At 32.6% G+C, this 17,804-nt stretch overlaps 1 protein-coding gene across 1 annotated transcript; it reads left to right on the top strand.

The window, feature by feature from the left end:
- The first annotated feature begins 5,389 nt into the window (after window positions 1-5,389).
- On the top strand, window positions 5,390-17,327 carry LOC113768986 (bidirectional sugar transporter SWEET14-like). The gene is made up of 8 exons (XM_027313481.1): window positions 5,390-5,423; window positions 5,737-5,773; window positions 5,890-6,100; window positions 6,190-6,351; window positions 6,469-6,588; window positions 6,676-6,918; window positions 7,151-7,272; window positions 16,820-17,327. Exons 1-8 carry the CDS (start codon window positions 5,390-5,392, stop codon window positions 17,325-17,327), a joined length of 1,437 nt encoding a protein of 478 aa, XP_027169282.1.
- Window positions 17,328-17,804: the final 477 nt, after the last annotated feature.

Raw genomic sequence — 17,804 nt, 5'->3', positions numbered from 1 at the left:
ACCATTAAACCAACTTAGCAAGTTAAAAAATTTTAGAAGAAAGTACCCTCCTCTTTGTATAATAAAAAATTTAAAGTGGCTCTTTTCTTTTTAGTATCAAAAAAAAAGTCAAAGTATTAATTCTTTTTTCTTGCCAATCTTATTAATATTGAAAAAAAATAGAAAAATGGGGAAGGGGAAGGGGAAGGGGAGGGGGAGAGGGAGAGCCCAATTCATTTTTTTTAAAAATACAAATAAAAAAGAATTAAATACTTTTATTATTTTAAAATTATTTCACTTTTCTGTTTACTATCAAATTTCAATTCTAATTCCAACAATTTTAAAATAATATGATAATGTTAGACCCTTCTTTATTTTCTTTCCTTGCAAAATCTAATTTTATGTCTCCTTCTTTCTTATCTATTTTTCTTTCACTAATATTAATAAGTGTGAAAAAAATTGAGAAAATCCGTTTATTTTTATGTTTTTGGATCTCTTAAAGTGAAAAACAAGGAAGAATAACCATTCCAATTTTTTTATTTTTAATTATATATAAAAAGGGTAAATATATTTAAAAAATTTTACCATACTAGTTAGATTAACGATGAGATAAAATGCATAGAAAATAATATTAGAAATTAAAGCGATTGTATCACTATAATTTAAAGGGATAAAATAATAATAACAATGTAGTAATGCTATAGAGTAAAAGGGTATTTTTGTCCAAAATTTCTTAACATGTTGAGTTGAATTACTTATGGAGGTAAAGTGACTAAAAGATAACGTTAGGAAGTAAACTGATAGTAATGATATAGTTTAAAGGGGATAAAGTGATAATAACCCTAAATTATATGTAAAATCACATATGTGATAATGTGCTTGTCCTAGCACGTGTTATTTCTTATTTTTCATCAACATTTGCAACATTAAGAATAGCAATTCTGGGTCCCAAGCCAGGTACCAAAATTTGAAACTATTATTAGTGTTATTTAGAAACTTAAGACTGTAAATTAAGTAACAAGGCAAGCTTCAAATTTTGGATAATATGGCCTTTTTGAATTATCATTTTTTTTCCAAAAATATTTATCTTTTTCATGAACATATTTTCAATCACCTTTTCTTTTACGTATATCAAATTGTTACAATACTATTTTTATAAGAACTCCAAAAAATAGCAATCCAAACAAGTTCTAAGTAGAGGCAGATCTACAATGAAAGCATTAAGGCGCATGCCATCCATGTAATTCCACTAATATCCATGTTGTTAGAAAATTGGCTTAATTTTTTTTAGGACAGGTTTCTTATTTTGCGTGGAAGTAACTAATTTTCGAATTGGTTTTAATTACTTGAAGTAGTAGTCAAAGAATTTTCTATTTTGTTTAGGATTAAAAGTTATTTTCTATTCTATACATGTCTAAAATTTAGAATTAGTTTCCTGTTGTTATTTGATTTTTTTGGCCAAATAATGTTCTCTATAAATAGGTGATTTGGCATATTACAAAGGAATATATAAGGACACATAAGGACGTCATGTAGCCTTATACATGGGTATGAGAGAGAGTTCTTGAGAGATGAGAGATGGTATATAAGGGTTGGATTTGGATTCAAATTGTATTCTTATATAGGGTTTTCCTCTCATAATAAAGAATAGGTTTCTCTCCGTGGACGTAGGTTCAATGGTGGAGTCCAACCACTTTAAATATTGTGTATCGTCTATCTTTTATGATTGTGGCTTATTTATCATTAAATTGTTGTGTACTTCATATCTCAATAATTGTTTGTTTCGCGTTTGAATCCTAACAAGTGGCATCAGAGCTTGATTGTGAAATTGGGCTGCTCACAAGCACTTTGATCTCAACAAACTGAATGGTTAGATCAAGAGTTTGATTGTTCAAGATTGGATCCTGGTTAGCTATTGAGATCAAGTGGATTGGTAGCTGTTACAAATTAACCAATTTAATGGATATCCTTGTTTCAATGGCTTGGCAAAAAGCATTGATGGTGCAGGATGAAAAGTTGAAAAGTATGGAGATACTTGACGGTGAATCTAGACAGGTGATTCAAGAGTCAAGAAAAAGGTGGAGTCCAATGTTGATTTTGGACGTGAATTAGTGGAGATTTTCTCACACCTCCAATGGTTGATATTTCATTCCAGTGGCTTTTAGATTTCGGTTATGTTTTTTGGGTGGTGTGGCACGTGTCTCAAAGAAATAAAGAGATCTAATTTTCATACGTCAGAAGATTCTAACAGTTACGAGTTTTTTTGTTTTAGGTGGAGTTTTGGAAACCACACATGGCAAGACAATCCAGAGGATGGAAAGAAATATGGTAATTTTACCATTTGGTTGCCTCAATGTTTAGGGTTAGAGCTCACAGAAGGTAATCCTGAATTGCAAGTGGTGATGAGAAGAAATTCTGCAAAGAAATATGGTAAATTGAGGCACCTTCTCACGAGTCAATTGGAGGTTGGACTCGGGGTAATTACACATGTTCATTTGCCGATTGAATCAATTTGGTGTCAAGATTCTATTGATTCGAATGTGTAGTTCAGTACCATATTATTTGATAGTTGAAGGCAAATGGTTGCTAAAAGAAATTTTTGCCAAGGTGGAGATTTGTTAGGAAATTAGCTTAATTTCTTTTAGGTAGATTTTTTGTTTTGTGTGGAAGTAACTAATTTTCTAATTGGTTTTAGTTACTTGAAATAGTAACCAAGGAATTTTTTATTTTGTTTAAGATTAGAAATTATTTCTTATTCTATACAAGTTTAAAAATTAGAATTGGTTTCTTATTGTCATTTGATTTTTTGGTCAAGTAATGTACTCTATAAATAGGTGGATTGGGATACTACAAAGGGACATATAAGGACATACAAGGACATCATGTAGTCTTATATATGGAGTGTCAGAGAGGGTCCTTGGAAGATAAGAGATGGTATACAAGGATTGGATTTGGGTTCAAATTGTATTCTTGTATAGGGTTTTCCTCTCATAATAAAGAACGGGTTTCTCTCCGTGGACGTAGGCTCAATGGTGGAGTCGAACCACGTTAAATATTGTGTGTCGTCTATCTTTTATGCTTGTGGTTTGTTTATCATTAAATTGTTGTGTACTTGATATTTCAATAGTTGTTTGTTTCGCGCTTGGATCTTAACACATATGATTTGTCTAAATTTTCAAATTAATTAGCCTCCCTGAATTTTTTTTTAGCATCCATGAAGTTGCCTATGAGTAAATGCAAAAATCGTTAATTTTTTAATTTAGTGAAAATGGATGCTATTAAATTCAAAACCAAAGGCCTTCTACATTAGCATTTCTATATCAATTTTTTTTTATGTTATATGATTAAAGATATAGTGCAATTCTTTCTATTGTCCATTTAACACCATGCATCATAAGTAAAGCTAATAGAACTTAAACCTATGAAGTAAAAAGCAATATAGTGCTCGTGTATGCTATATATGTGTGTGTATGTGTTTGTGTGTGTGTACATGTATAAACTCGGAATGCATACTCTAATAACGGAACCTAAGATTTTCAAATGCATTACTAGTACCTTCGTTTATAGATAAAAACTGATTGCATTCTGGGATGTATTTCCTGCTATTAATTTTCAGTGCAGATCATGCAAATTAATAACAAATTAGCAAGTAACATGCTGTTTGACTAATATCACTTGTGCAAATACGTAATCGTACGGTATTTTAGATTAACCATCATAAAATGGAATGCAAACCTGAGCCACGTATATGTATCAGTAATTCACTATCTCTATCTCAATCCTAATCGTTCTTTTATTCCTAAACTTAGTTAGAAAAAGAAAATGTGTTCAGTTCTTGCTTGAGCTCTAGTTAGTTTTTTTTTTTTTTGCGGCTGTAGGAGATTAACAAAAGCCACCCAGCAATTAATCTAAAAGAGGCCATACGTAACACAAAATGGACCATACGAGATCTTGGATCACTTTGGTTTATGGATGATGTTGGTCAACTTACACTAAGCTGGAGGATTTTTCCATAAATTGGGTAGGACTTACCGAATTACACCTTGATGACGAAGCCCTTGTCACTCGTTTTATTCCTCTCTTTTCGTAACTAATCAACAAAAAGAGATGAGTGTAATTTCAACTTGCAAACCAGTGTTTTCTCAAGCCAAACTAATGGATATCATTCCCCCAAGATATGTATCACTCTTTCTTGTATAGCAAAATATTAGATAAAATAACTATTAACGTCGTGGAGATCTATCACTTCTCTTTTCGTAGTAAAAGACTACGACTTTTTTTTTTCTTTATATGGACGTTATTAACTAGAGTGTAATAAGTACCAAAACCCAATTCAACTAGAAGGGATATTAGTTAAGTAATATTCATATTTTGATTCTCAAGATCTCATTCTCCTTTGTAATTAAGGTTTAGAGCCCCGTATTATATATATATAACGAAGATTTTGTATTAGATAAGGAAAATTGAAGCATCACCAACGATCATACATATTACAGCTATTTCTTTAATTGTCAATCCAGCTATTAGATCAAAGTTTTGTAAATATTGACCACTCTCAAGAAGGAAATAATTGACAGACTGGGTTGGGCTGGTTTCAACTTGTCGCAGTGAAATCCAACCTAATGTTGATCTAGCTCGTTAATCAGTAGTATCAACTTTACCCTTTTTCGCGTACTAAATTCTGTCTCGTGCAGAAGCATAATACCTTTCTAACACCAAGAAGGCAAAAGGATTAAGTAGCAAACTCTAGCCTCTTAATCGCCACGTTTATTGCTTAGAGATGAATATTGACAACTAGAGACAAAATGGCCCCCATGCATAAGAGTATTATTGGTGATGACAAGGGCACACCATTCTAAATTTGTTTTCGGTGAATAGAAGCACAACTTGGGCTTCAACAAGAAAGCATCAAACTCTTCCGGAAACTGTGAGTATGAGTTGTAACCCTTAAGTCCAATTGGCTGGTGGGTGACACATCATAAAGAGTGAAAATGGGACCCTCTTGTTATCGAGTATTGTACCTGCAGCAAATAGAACTACATGGATAGGGATAAAGGGTTTTTTGTGCAAGGCAGAAACCATCCAAATATGGTTAAATGGAGCATTAGAGAGTGAAAGCATATTGGATCGTGATTACTGTAGTACTCGTGAACAACTGTAAAGATTGACAAAAAAAGGTAAATTTTTCATGTATTGCCTTGTACTGTTACATTGACTCCCCTCAGTGCTTTCCTTCCTCGAAACTAGGCACAGCTGAATGTTCCATCTCCTCTATATAAACCCTGTGCGCCATACTGCATTTTCTGTCCAACGGTGTAAAACAACCCTCATAAGTTCAGTAATTCCAGTCCAGTAGTTTATCTTGTTTATAAGAGAAAATCTCAAAAGTTTTTCTTTCTTTGCTGGAGAGATGGCTCAATTGGCTTTCATCTTTGGCCTCCTAGGTATGACTAATTACATATGCAAAATGAGTCAAACCTAGTATTACATTTAAGCAGGTGGCTGATAACGCACCCAAGAAAACAATTTGTCGTGAAGAGAGAAAAGTGAACAAACAAGATGTAGTTAAATTGTTACGATTCATACAACATCGAGGGAAACAGTTTATCACGTTGCATGTCATGAGAAATGAGTTATTTTGCTTTCATCTTGGTTTACTTTTTTCATTTTGTATATTTTCTTGCATTAAGAATGAAGTTTTCTTGGGATTTTGTTTAAACATCTAATACTTCGTGCTCATGTTTCGTTGTTTTGCAGGTAATATTGTTTCATTCATGGTCTACCTTGCACCGCTGTGAGTCAATCGTTTGCTTCCTTTTCCTTGTGGCAGCTAATAACGTGCTTAGCTGCATGATTTTGTTTTGAGCATAACTGTAAGAATGTTCTCTTAATTTTATTTTTTAACTGCAGGCCAACATTCTACTGCATTTACAAGAAGAAATCGACTGAAGGGTTTCAATCCGTTCCTTATGTGGTTAGCTTATTCAGTGCAATGCTGTGGATATACTATGCATTCCTCAAACCAGACACAACTCTCCTCATTACCATAAACTCTGTTGGCTGTTTCTTTCAAACTGTGTACCTTTGCTACTACCTCTTTTATGCACCAAGACGAGCTAGGGTACTAAGCAAATTATATTATCTACTAATCATAATCTCGAGCGTTATTAGTAATCCTTGGTCGACTAATTACTTTGTGCTAAATTGCAGATTCAAACCGCAAAACTACTTGCTTTGCTAGTTGTCATGGGATTTGGCTCTATAATTCTCCTAACTCGGTTACTTTCAACTGGCAAAACCCGTGCAAGAATTGTTGGATGGATTGGTCTAGTGTTCTCATTTTGTGTTTTTGTGGCACCTTTGGCCATAGTGGTAAGTATTTGCAAACATAATTTTCACTAATATACATGCAATTTTTTGCCTTCATTAATTTTATATTGATTATAGTTTTGATACAAATAGTTTTTCCTTAAACTTTTTAATCCACAGAGACAAGTCATACTAACCAAGAGCGTTGAATACATGCCATTTCTTCCATCGTTTTTCCTCACATTAAGTGCCATTATGTGGTTCTTCTACGGCTTTCTGCGCAAAGATTATAACATTGCTGTAAGTACAATCCTCCATATTTTACACTGGTGCTTTTAATTGTACATTTCAAATACTAATACTATTTCTATTTTGGATCGTCTATAGATTCCCAATGTACTAGGTTTCTTCTTTGGGATCCTTCAAATGGTACTGTATTTGATTTACAAGAATGCCAAGAAAGCAGTTGAGCAAAAGCTTCCTGAAATTCAAAATCAGGTTATAGTTCTAGAGGAACACAAACTTCCTGAATTGCAAGAGCAAGTTATTGAGGTTGTAAAGTTGAGTGCACTTGTACGTCCAGAAATAGTTTCAGTGATTTCTGCTCAACTCAATAATGAAAACGGAATGGTTAAGAAGATCACAGAACCTTCAAGCTGAAGTTTCCATAGTGCTTAAAAACCAAGCACGTACTCAAATCAAGAATCTCTTATTCTAATTGTGTTTCTTCTAAAATTAGTTTGCTATTGAGTGTCTATCCTCAAATTGGTCATGTAACATCCCAATATTGTGCAATGAATGTTCTCTAATTAACTATATATGGCAAGTATCTCTTTCAGTTAATGTTGTTTTTCCTTCCTAGAGAATTATGTATGTTGTCATGGGCCTCTTGCCCATGCAAGAAGAAAAGGCAAAAGCAATTGCAGATGCCTTCTGTTTCCGCCAAATATTGATGACTTCTGCAAAGGTGAAGCCAAAGATTATGTTAGATATATTATCTTGCACAAGATAAACTTTTCCAACTCTTTTTGGGTTTGATGTAAAATAGCAATTGCTGTTATCGAAAACCCAAAGTAACAAAGCAAAGTTAAGCGTGGCTTAGTCTTGTCTTGAAGTGCCTTTTGAAAATGTTGAAAAGTAATTATAGGTAAAGTTCAACTGGAAGTCAAGTGCTCCTAACTTTTTCTAAACATCATTATGTAAGAGCTAAGTTCTTTTATAATTTTCTTTTATTAATCCTGACATCACAGGTAACCAATACATTCCAATTTGACTTTTGCAAATTAAAACAAGAAAATAAAAAAAAATATATAATTACCAATATATTCTAATTTGATTTTTGCAAAGTGAAATGCTAAAAATAATTCGGTTTATCCAAGTTCTCCTCAGTGCATCATCATCTTTGATAACACCTTCGAAGTGTAAAAAAGTAAATTAAAAAAAAATTATAGATGAGAAATTTAAATGGAGAGATGAAAGAAAGAGTATGAAGAATTTCAAAAACTACTTGGAAACCCCAATCTTTTGTGACTTTGTTCACCTAAAAAGTAATTTTTTTTTGGTGTTCAACAGATTCCTTCTCCTTTGCATATAAGGAGCACCATCCATCAGTAGGAGTGCCCCATTTGAGAAGCCGATCCTTCTGCAGGAATGCACCTCAAAAGTAACTTGCCCCTTTCGCCATTCCCATGTAAGGCTTGGAGCCTTCCTGGTATAAAAGAAACAAAATAAATTTATTTCTCATTTCCTAGAATTCCTATCCAAAAAAATTAAAGAAAATGGGGGAAAAGAAGAAGAGGAATGGATTTGGAGTGTCTTGGGATAAGAACTCCTGATATCTCATAGCCGCATATATACCGGCCTGTTCTCAACATATTCTCTTAAAAGCTGATATTTTAAAATAGCCAAAGTCAGAACCTTAAAAGCAAGTACTTTCTAACTTCTAATTTTGCCTTTCTAAGAAATTAATCAGCTTTCAAAAAATAGCTGATAACATTACATAATTGATTTTCTAGAATTAGATGCTAAATGTAGGTTCAATAAATTATTTGAGAATAGGAATAATTGCTACTCAGAGACAATCAACTGGCTGTTTTGATTGGGGTTGAATTGGCAAAATTTGGTGATGGATTCAGTTGGTCATTTCAAACCATGATAGAGGTCCCAGAAACCCGTCCTAGCAATTGGGAAGATAAATTTTATTAATGGATTTGTCTAACGATTCCGTACGCTCATATTCATTAAAATACAGTTCATGTATTAATATTTTAAAGGGTTATTATCACTTTATCCCCTTAACGCTCAGTATCACTATCAATTTCCTCCTTTACGTTACCTTTTAATCACTTTACTCCCAAAACTAATGGTGAAACTTAACTGAATTTGTTAATTAAAGTGAAAAGATATATTTAGCCCTTAAAATTATTATCACTTTATCGTATAAACTATAGTCTCATTATTACCCTCCTCTTTGAATAATCAAAACAATAAAAAATTTAGAGTGGCACTTCTCCTTTTTAGTATTAAAAAAAAAAGCCAAAGTATTAATCTCTTTCTTTTTGGCAATCTTATTAATATTGAAAAAAATAGAAAGATGGGGAGGGGATAGGGGAGGGGGAGAGAGAGAGAGGTCAATTCATTTTTAAAAAAAATACAAATAAAAAAGAATTAAATATTTTTATTATTTTAAAATTATTTCACTTTTCTGTTTATTACCAAATTCCAATCCTAATCCCCAACAACCTTAAAGTAATACGATAATATTAGATTTTTCTTTGCAAAATATAATTTTCTATTTCCTTCTTTCCTATCTTTTTTTCTTTTCCTAGTATTAATAAGTGTGAAAAATAAATTTAAGATAACCCATTTATTTTTATGTTTTTGGATCTCTTAAAGTGAAAAATAAAGGAAGAATAACCATTCCAACTTTTTTATTTTTAATTATATATAAAAAAGGATAAATATATTTTTAAAAATTTTTACCATACTAGTCAGATTAACAACGAGGTAAAATATGTAGAAAATAATATTAGGAATTAAAGCGATTATATCACTATAATTTAAAGGGATAAAGTGATAATAACAATGTAATAATGCTATAGAGTAAAAGGGTATTTTTGTCCAAAATTTCTTAATATGTTGAGTTGAATTACTTATGGGATTGAAGTGAATAAAAAATAACATTAGGAGTAAACTGATAGTAATGATATAGTTTAAGGGAGTAAAGTCAAAATAACCCTATTTTAAAAATGAAAAGTTAAATAGAGGAAGCTTATAATGTAAGGTAATATGACAATTATTAATGTGTGCATTCATGTGATAGATTAAGGGTAATTTAGTTGTTTAAACAAATGCCCATTGAACACTATTAGAAAATCGCTTCATTCATTTATCTTCCTTTCATTTCAAATTTTTGTCTAGAACACATATTAGCAAGTGATGTCATTTGCTGATAGTGATTGAATTATTTGGCCTTTCTTTTATTTGATTTGTAGGGTAAAATAGCCGAGTCATTGGTGTAGAAAGACAGAGAATTTTGAAGGAAACAGATTTTTATAATCAAACTGAGAAACTTACACAGCATGTAAAACACTATTTTGAGCATATATTTCGCGTCTCATACTTCATTTTCCCTAATTATGAGCAATGCTGTGCATCACTGAATTTTTGTGTAACTGACTATATGTCGATGTCCACGTAATTAGCAATGCCCCCTCAGATGAAAAGTGCAATTACATAGCAATTTGTGTCTCGTACTTTGGTTACTATATTGTTTAGTATGACCCATTAAGTAAATTTTGACATTCAACTTAGAAAATACTACTATTACTATTGACTTGTATGTCACTAAATTATTTTGTTTTTGACTGTTAACTCCGGGTTTGACATCCTAACTTATTTATCACTGACCTAGTATGCATACACCTTTATGCAAACTTATTCAGTGCGTAGATCCAGTTCTACTAAACTTTTCTGGTTTACACTAATATTCTATACTTGTTTTTGGATATCAAATAGGCCTTCCCAAAGGGTAATTTTAATGTGCTCTTTTTCAATCAGTTTCGCTATAGCAACCGCTACTCTAACTAAGGGATAAGATGTTTGATATCCACAAGGATAGTCTACATGGTTCACAATTATTCTCCTTACTACAGGATGTTTACCTAGTCAATGCTTAGGTCAAATTCTACTTACACTTTTTTGGTTCACCCAATATTCTCTACTTATTAGATTGTTGTTGATGTCAAACAGATCTCTCCAAAAGGTAATTTTAATATGGTGATTAAACATGACCATGGTTCCAAAACCACAATTTCTGATTTAAAAATCGACGGTTCTAATACTTCTAAAAGGTAGAATAGGAACTAACCCTTATAGGGACAGTTATGGTTACAGTTCTTGAGTCCTGTTCCGGTCTAGTTTTGGTTCCGATTTTATTCCGATTATGGTTTTGGTTTCTTTTTGTTATAGTTCGAGTTCTTTTAATTATGTTTAAACACTTGTTCTTATAAAATTGATTCTAAAAAAAATATGACAATGAATATAGAAAATATAAGAATTGTATTGTATTATTATGTGTAAGAAAAAAAAATGATGCAAGTTTTATTAAAAAAATATTTTGTTATTGATTAGATTGGATTGGTCTTGAATTTAGATTAGATATGGGGTCTAGACTTACTAAACCGTCTATTCTAGTTCAGTTCAAATTTTTGGTGAACCTGAATCTGAACCTTTAGTCGCGATTATGGTTCCGATTTTGGTTTCCAATATTTGATTCCAATTCCGGTCTAACAAACCACCGGCCCCAGTTCCAGTTCAAGGTTGAACCTGGCCACCCCTAGCGGTGAATTATCCTCTCTTTCGATCAATTTTGCTATAGCACCCGCTTCTCTAACTAATGGATATATAAGACGTTAGTTCTATTGTATAAGAGTTATTGAAAAATAAAAGAGCAATAATTTCTTTCTTGTTCTATTAAGATAAGAGGGTTTTATTGCTCCTTTATTTAGTTTTTATTAGTTATTTTCGCAGCAATTGTACTTAACTATAGATAGATTTTTTAAAAAATTTTAAAGATTTAAAGAAAAGTAAACACTTGCGCTCTATTTAGCTAGGGAATTGTATATATACAGAATGTCCATCCGGTTGATATTCACTTATTTGGAAGTCTATAATTGTTGCTGTTGGGTAGAGAAAAGAAAACACAGGAAGAACTGGCAACTCTTTTCTTTTGAAAAAGCCTTGCCACTTGTGCGCGTGACTGTGTGTAACCTTAGATGCGCAAATTTCGACTACATTTCAAGTGGATTTTTTCCATTTTGGTCATTAATTTTGACGACATTTCAAGTGCTCTTTTCCCATTTCGGACATAAATTTGTGTAGGCCAGAGAGTAACCAAACAAAAGGAGAATCCCTCCCAACAATCCCGTAACGGATGTATATGAAGTCGTTCCTCTGATTCTGTCTATAGTGTTCACTGACTAGAAAGTAGGCATAATTCAACTTCAACATGGCCCGCCATTTCAATCTCCAATGCCTAGTGGCAAAATAAGATGATGCGAATATTCAGCCTCATACGTAGGATCTTAAGTTGAAGATCGAGAGGCAAGCAATAAGAAGTAACACTTCGGTCAACCATTACTTTTCGCAGCACTTTTGCATATAATTGAGTACTGTGCATTTGGACAAAATCTACGACAATTGCTAAGGGTCGAGAATATACATACATATATATATATATATATATATATATACGTGTGTGTAATACCCTTTCCACATCAGTCACAGCCGGGAAAAATAAAAGAATGTAGTATTAAGAAGTAGATCTATGGCATTATGATATTAATGTCTATTTGAACAAAGGTTCAAGTTTGAAAGATTCTGGTTTCACACTACGCTTTGGTACACATTTTGACGTTGGAGCCTATTAGACGTTCCAATTGTTGTTGGAAGTTGGAACACAACTTTGGCCTGCCAAACGAGCACTAGCGCTTATCCATAGGAACGTACATTTTTTCCGTGGAAGAATTTGCTGTTACCACCCACAATGTCCACAAAGTGATTGAATTTGATGGAAGAAGGACAAGAATGATGAACTTTTCCAGCTATCTTGGAGCTGTAACAAGTTAAAGGGTTGTTCTTGAACCAAAAACTCTCTCGTTGAAACAACTGAATTGATCTCTTGTTATCTAAAGCATGATTAAACCTATGAACACTTCAAATTCAATAAATACTAGCTTCTCTTTAAAGAGGGAGGATTAGAGTAGCGTGAACCGTGGCTTCTCTTAAGATAAAATGCCTTCTTCTTCTTTTTTTTTTTTTTTGGAAACAAGATAAGATACTTGACTTCAACCCCAAAAATTGACAAAGTGAGTCAAATTAGTGTGCAATGTCACCAATATCATACTAAATGCATTGGTGTGACTCATTAGTCATTTCTACTCTTGCAAATCAACCTCAACTTTCTTGTTTTCCAATTTTCGCTTTATTTTTTAAACAAAGGACTAGGTTTTGATTATGTATTGTTTGTAATTAGAGATAGCATCGGGTTGGATGCCCTAAAAGATCTCTTTTACCAAATTCTATCCCACATATCTAAATATTTTACTAAATCCTATTGGGTAATTCTACTAGTTTTAATTCCATTATCAAATCCTCTTAATCGTAGGTTTGGATTACCCATCGGTACCTTGTATCCACTAAGTTGAATAGTTCAAAAAAGAAAAATTAGCGTTCAGTAAACTAAAACCAATACATACATCATATTAAATAAGCACACTGTATTGAGTTTTAAACTTGTGTAAAGCTATAGAGCTTGCATGAGAAAAATTCAACATTCAATGAAGGGTTAAATCAACATTTTTTTTATTTTAATTATGATTATCTTTATTTGTGTTAGGTCAAAGCTATATGTTATTGGGTCATAAAATTACCAAACGTGTTATCGAACTATTAAATTGGAAAACACACACATATTATATATATATATATATATATATTGAATATCAAGCATTTAGGGTCCTCTTATTAAATTCTATCAGATTATACATTGGTAACTATTCATCAATACCAAACCCTAATCGATAACCCATCAATCATCTAATCAAATTAATCATCGGTAAGCTACCCATGGATATTGGGTTTTTCAATCCCTATCTGTACGAGACATACAAATCATCTTGCAATACTCATGGACCTGACTAACTGAAATTACATCCAAATCAAACCAGACCTTATGCACTCATTAGCCCAACTTATGCTATAGTGGGAAATTATGCTATTGAAACACTTCTCTTTGTAAGGTTTTCTTAAATGACTGATTTTTCATTTTTTTTTCCCATGGTCGAGTTCTCAATCGAGTCAAGACTGAAAACTAAGAATCCGCTACTCCGAGATATTAGAACTTCTACTTCACCTTGTAAGCACGGTGATATGCTTGAATTGATGGTTTAACTTGTAGCAATTTTTGATGTAGGTAAATTGAAAACTCAATAAAATATAGCAACAAAATTAGGATGAATAAAGTTGGTCAACATATACTCCCTCTATCCCATAAAGATAAACTCGCTTTGCTTTTGTGTATGTCCCAAATTATCGACTTATTTCCTTCTTTAAAGAATAGTTAATTTGTTATTTTACTAATATACCCATATTTAATGTATATAGTTATTACAAATTTTTGAATACATATTAGTTGCCTTCTAATGGGTTCAAATTGAAAAGTTTGATTGTTTGGCAATTTTATTTTTGTTATTTATTTTAGTCAAACATGTAACATTAATGTAATTGACTCTTGTATTGAAAAACTAATAAATTACTTTAAGTTCCAAGAATAATATAGTAATATGTACCTCTTACTTTGAATGAATGATCTAATATTAACAAGGGGTATTTGAGGAAAGTACGAATAAAAAATAATTATTATAACTACATTAGCTAAATTTCTTAATTTATGTGAAAAAAGAAATCGGTCTATCTTTACAGGACGGAGGCAGTAATTAATGCATATAAAGTAATCCCAACAAACTTTACGAGTTATCTCAAACTTCTATCCTAGGATAGGATGGATGAATGTAGTTGGGGGTTGAATTGATTTATTTTGTTAATATCTCATTTCCATTTCATCTTTAAGAAGACATCATTAAAAAGAACACACCACTCTATGGCCTGTATAAAGGATCCACAAGACAGAGTTTCAAGTACCCAACACTTGCATTTGCACCCATCAGTCTTGCAACATGTCAAAAGTTCTTCTCCTCTGCTGCATTCTCTCTCCTCTTTGTCACGAATCTTGGTACTTTTTCCTTTTCACTCTCTTCTCTCAATCCTTGTTGTTATGAAAAAGAACAGATAAATGTACGCTGGATTGGCATATATGGCCATCTTAATTAGACTTGCTACACATTGCCTCTCTGACAGAAAACTAGACCAGTTTTAAGTTACATATATAAAACTGAAATTTTCGCATGGGAAAAACGAAATCAATGCATATGATTAAAAAGAAAAGCAAAAAGGGTTATTGGATTATGAGTTTTTGTGAACTTAGAATTAATACTAACCTAGAATTTTTCTCACATGTACAGCTGAAGAAGCCCCAAATGCAGGAGGGTTCGAGGATTCCAAAGTTACGCTGAAGCACCTTGGACTCAGATCAAGCGTAGCGCAATGTGTTAGAGATTGCCACGCGAGGTGGCCAAACTCCACAGCGAGATGTCCCTTTTTACATGGCCATAGATGCGCCTGCCTGTGCTATGTCCCTTGACTCCCTTCTCTCTAATTATTATTATCAATGATAATTTCCGTAAGTGAGAAGGCCTATATAATATATATGTGACTTCTCGGTTTTTATACAGAAAGTATTATATGCTATGAAGGCTTTCTATGCATAATCTATATTCCAACAAACTTTACGAGTAATAATCTATATTCTTCGTCCCAATTTTTGTTATGTGAACGATAGAAAGCATCTGTTTTCGATTCGATAAAATCATAAAATTAATTGAAAAAGGAGCAAAAGAAGCAAAAATTACATATTATCAGTACCAAAGAGCATCATGAGAAAGTACTATTAATTTTGGAGAGAAAGTCAAGGATTAATCATCTAACTGGACCATCATTAATCCTAAAGGCACGAAGTACAATGACAACTTTTAAAGTTCTGCGATCTAAGGGAAATTTAGTATTAGCTATTCAAAATTTGTTACGTGTCAAAAAGAATGATGGAAACGAGTTTATTAGATCAAATATGAGATCATTAATTTCCAAATTGCTTGAAATTTTTTAAACCCACATAATTTTAAACAATACAGAAGATAATTCAAGGCACAAATAAGTTGAAAGGAAAAGACAAAGTGGGTGTGAATCTTGGACGTTATATATGAATCTTAGGTACAAGGAAATGTAATCCGGCTTAAAGAGTACACAGGCACTACAAAACCAATTTTGCATCCTGCCAACTAAACAAATAATTAAAATTATAAAAGCGCAAAGTTTAAAACGTGTATATATAGCAACTTAAGAAAGTATATAGACCTGATTCTGCTATGAAATTTCTTATATTTGGTAAATTGAATAGTCAATAAAATAAAGACACAGAAATTTAAACAAATTCGGGGTCAAATATATCATGCCTAAAGGTGTGAATAAAAGGCTCATTCTTGTACCCAATATCTAGCTTAGTTGGTAGGAATACTAGTACGTGATCATAAAATTCTTGATTCAACTTTTAAACTCATTTTCTAGAAAAGGTTTGGAATCTTCTCTTAAACTAAAAAAGACAAAAAAAAAAAAAGAAAGAAAGAAAGAAAAAGCTAATAGTTTAGATTCTTGAAAGGTACGGGATATTGGAGGAAAATTCACCACATTCATGATTCATTTATTAATTACTGTCGATTGACCAAAAAAAAAGATTCATTTTTGAATTGTTAAAACAATTAAGCTCTATGGTACAATAATCTCAATTGTTTAATAGGATCAGCCGTCCTATCAACAACAATTGCGTACCTCTCAAAAACACAAGAAAACAAATCATGCTTTATCTTTTCCCAAGTCAATCGGTTGTTCGAGGCATTATTGTCTCACTCATTTCTTGATGGATTTCTCTTTACAGAAAAAAAAAATCAATCAAGAAAAAGGGCTGAAATTTTTTATTCAGATTCAATTAGGTATCTGTTCACCACATCAAGGCTGTCCAGTCCATGAGTTCACATAAGACGTTAGATAATTTGGGTCATTAGTATTTACCTTCTGTGGGGAACTATACAGCGTTTGCGGCCTCTCCGACTGACGGATAGATCAAATTAGCAGCGCACTTTCATCGATTTCATCCCTTATGGGACTTTCTCCCAAGGGCCATATATATGACAGCAGAGATAGAAAAATTACTTACTAGAATTTGTCAAAGCGAAGCCAAAGTGCTCGAGTATTGCAAGTATATAGTAGTACTAGTATTTTGTGATTTTCATGATTGGTAGTTTTTGTAATTTTGTATGGTCTGACAACTTAACAATTTTTTGCCTTGGCTTATGGATAGTGGAAAGAGCAAATGGAAGAACTATTCAACGATCAAGAATTTAGTGGTTTCTTTATCTTTTGAAAGCCTTCCTCCAAAATCTTCAAGAATGGAGGGTGCTACAATCATTTTTTTGTCGAAGAGTAAATCATGGCATTGTGTTGGATCAGCTGAAAAACCCCAGCAAAATCATGATGAGTACAAAACAAGGTATAAGATTGCCCCTAAAGGTTGTTTTTCAGTGTATGTTGGTCCTGCGAAACAAAGATTTGTCATCAAGGCAAAATGTGCTAATCATCCGCTGTTCAAGATGCTGAATTGGAGTATGCATGTAGCAATGAAGGCCCTCTTTTGCTTCCATGTGATATTGATCTTTTTTTACAAAGTTTTGGCTGAGATGGATAGCGGGAAAGAGGCCATGGTTGATGATTCTGATTCATCAGCCGGTGGTGGATTTGCATATGGCTCCCGCAGTCCTTTTAGTCCATACGAACTTCTCACTCCCTCCAGATTGCTGAACATCAATTAGTACTTCTCATTGCCTTTTCTAAGTTATTCTGCCGTGTAGGTGTAGGAATAATGTCTTATTTTAGACTTTCTCAATAAGTATGGAGTATTGGGATGTGACAAAATGAAACATGAAGGGTTGAATGCCGTGAAAATTGATTACTCAACTATTGATTAACACCTTATCTGCGTGCATATGTCTAAACTAGGGCTATTTTGAAGTGCTTTCGAGGAAGATATGTTCTCAGGAAAATAGACATACAGTATCTCTCTTCTTGTCTGAAATTTTTAACTGGATTATGAGTTGTGATAATTGTCTAAAAAGCTTTATTTATTTGACAAATATCGCCAAATTCATAATCTCACTCAAACTTTTGGGATTTTGGTTTTCACAAAGAAAACCAGAAAAGATTTTTCTCTTTTTAATTAGATAATTTGCTCCTCACTTTGTCAACAAAAGTACATAATACATGTATAAGTCGACTTAGTGATTCTGCCT

Source organism: Coffea eugenioides, chromosome 4, assembly GCF_003713205.1.
Source record: "Coffea eugenioides isolate CCC68of chromosome 4, Ceug_1.0, whole genome shotgun sequence".
NCBI lineage: Eukaryota > Viridiplantae > Streptophyta > Magnoliopsida > Gentianales > Rubiaceae > Coffea > Coffea eugenioides.
Note: the sequence above shows the minus strand (reverse complement) of the source record. Positions and strands in the feature narration are given on the sequence as shown.

What these genes read in the sequence shown, in the direction of transcription:
- LOC113768986 (XM_027313481.1), top strand. Translation starts at nt 5,390, where the DNA reads ATGGCTCAATTGGCTTTCATCTTTGGCCTCCTAG. An exon ending in TGGCACCTTTGGCCATAGTG is followed by an intron (nt 6,352 to 6,468) that starts GTAAGTATTTGC and finishes TTTAATCCACAG; the next exon opens with AGACAAGTCATACTAACCAA. An exon ending in TCAATAATGAAAACGGAATG is followed by an intron (nt 6,919 to 7,150) that starts GTTAAGAAGATC and finishes TTTCCTTCCTAG; the next exon opens with AGAATTATGTATGTTGTCAT.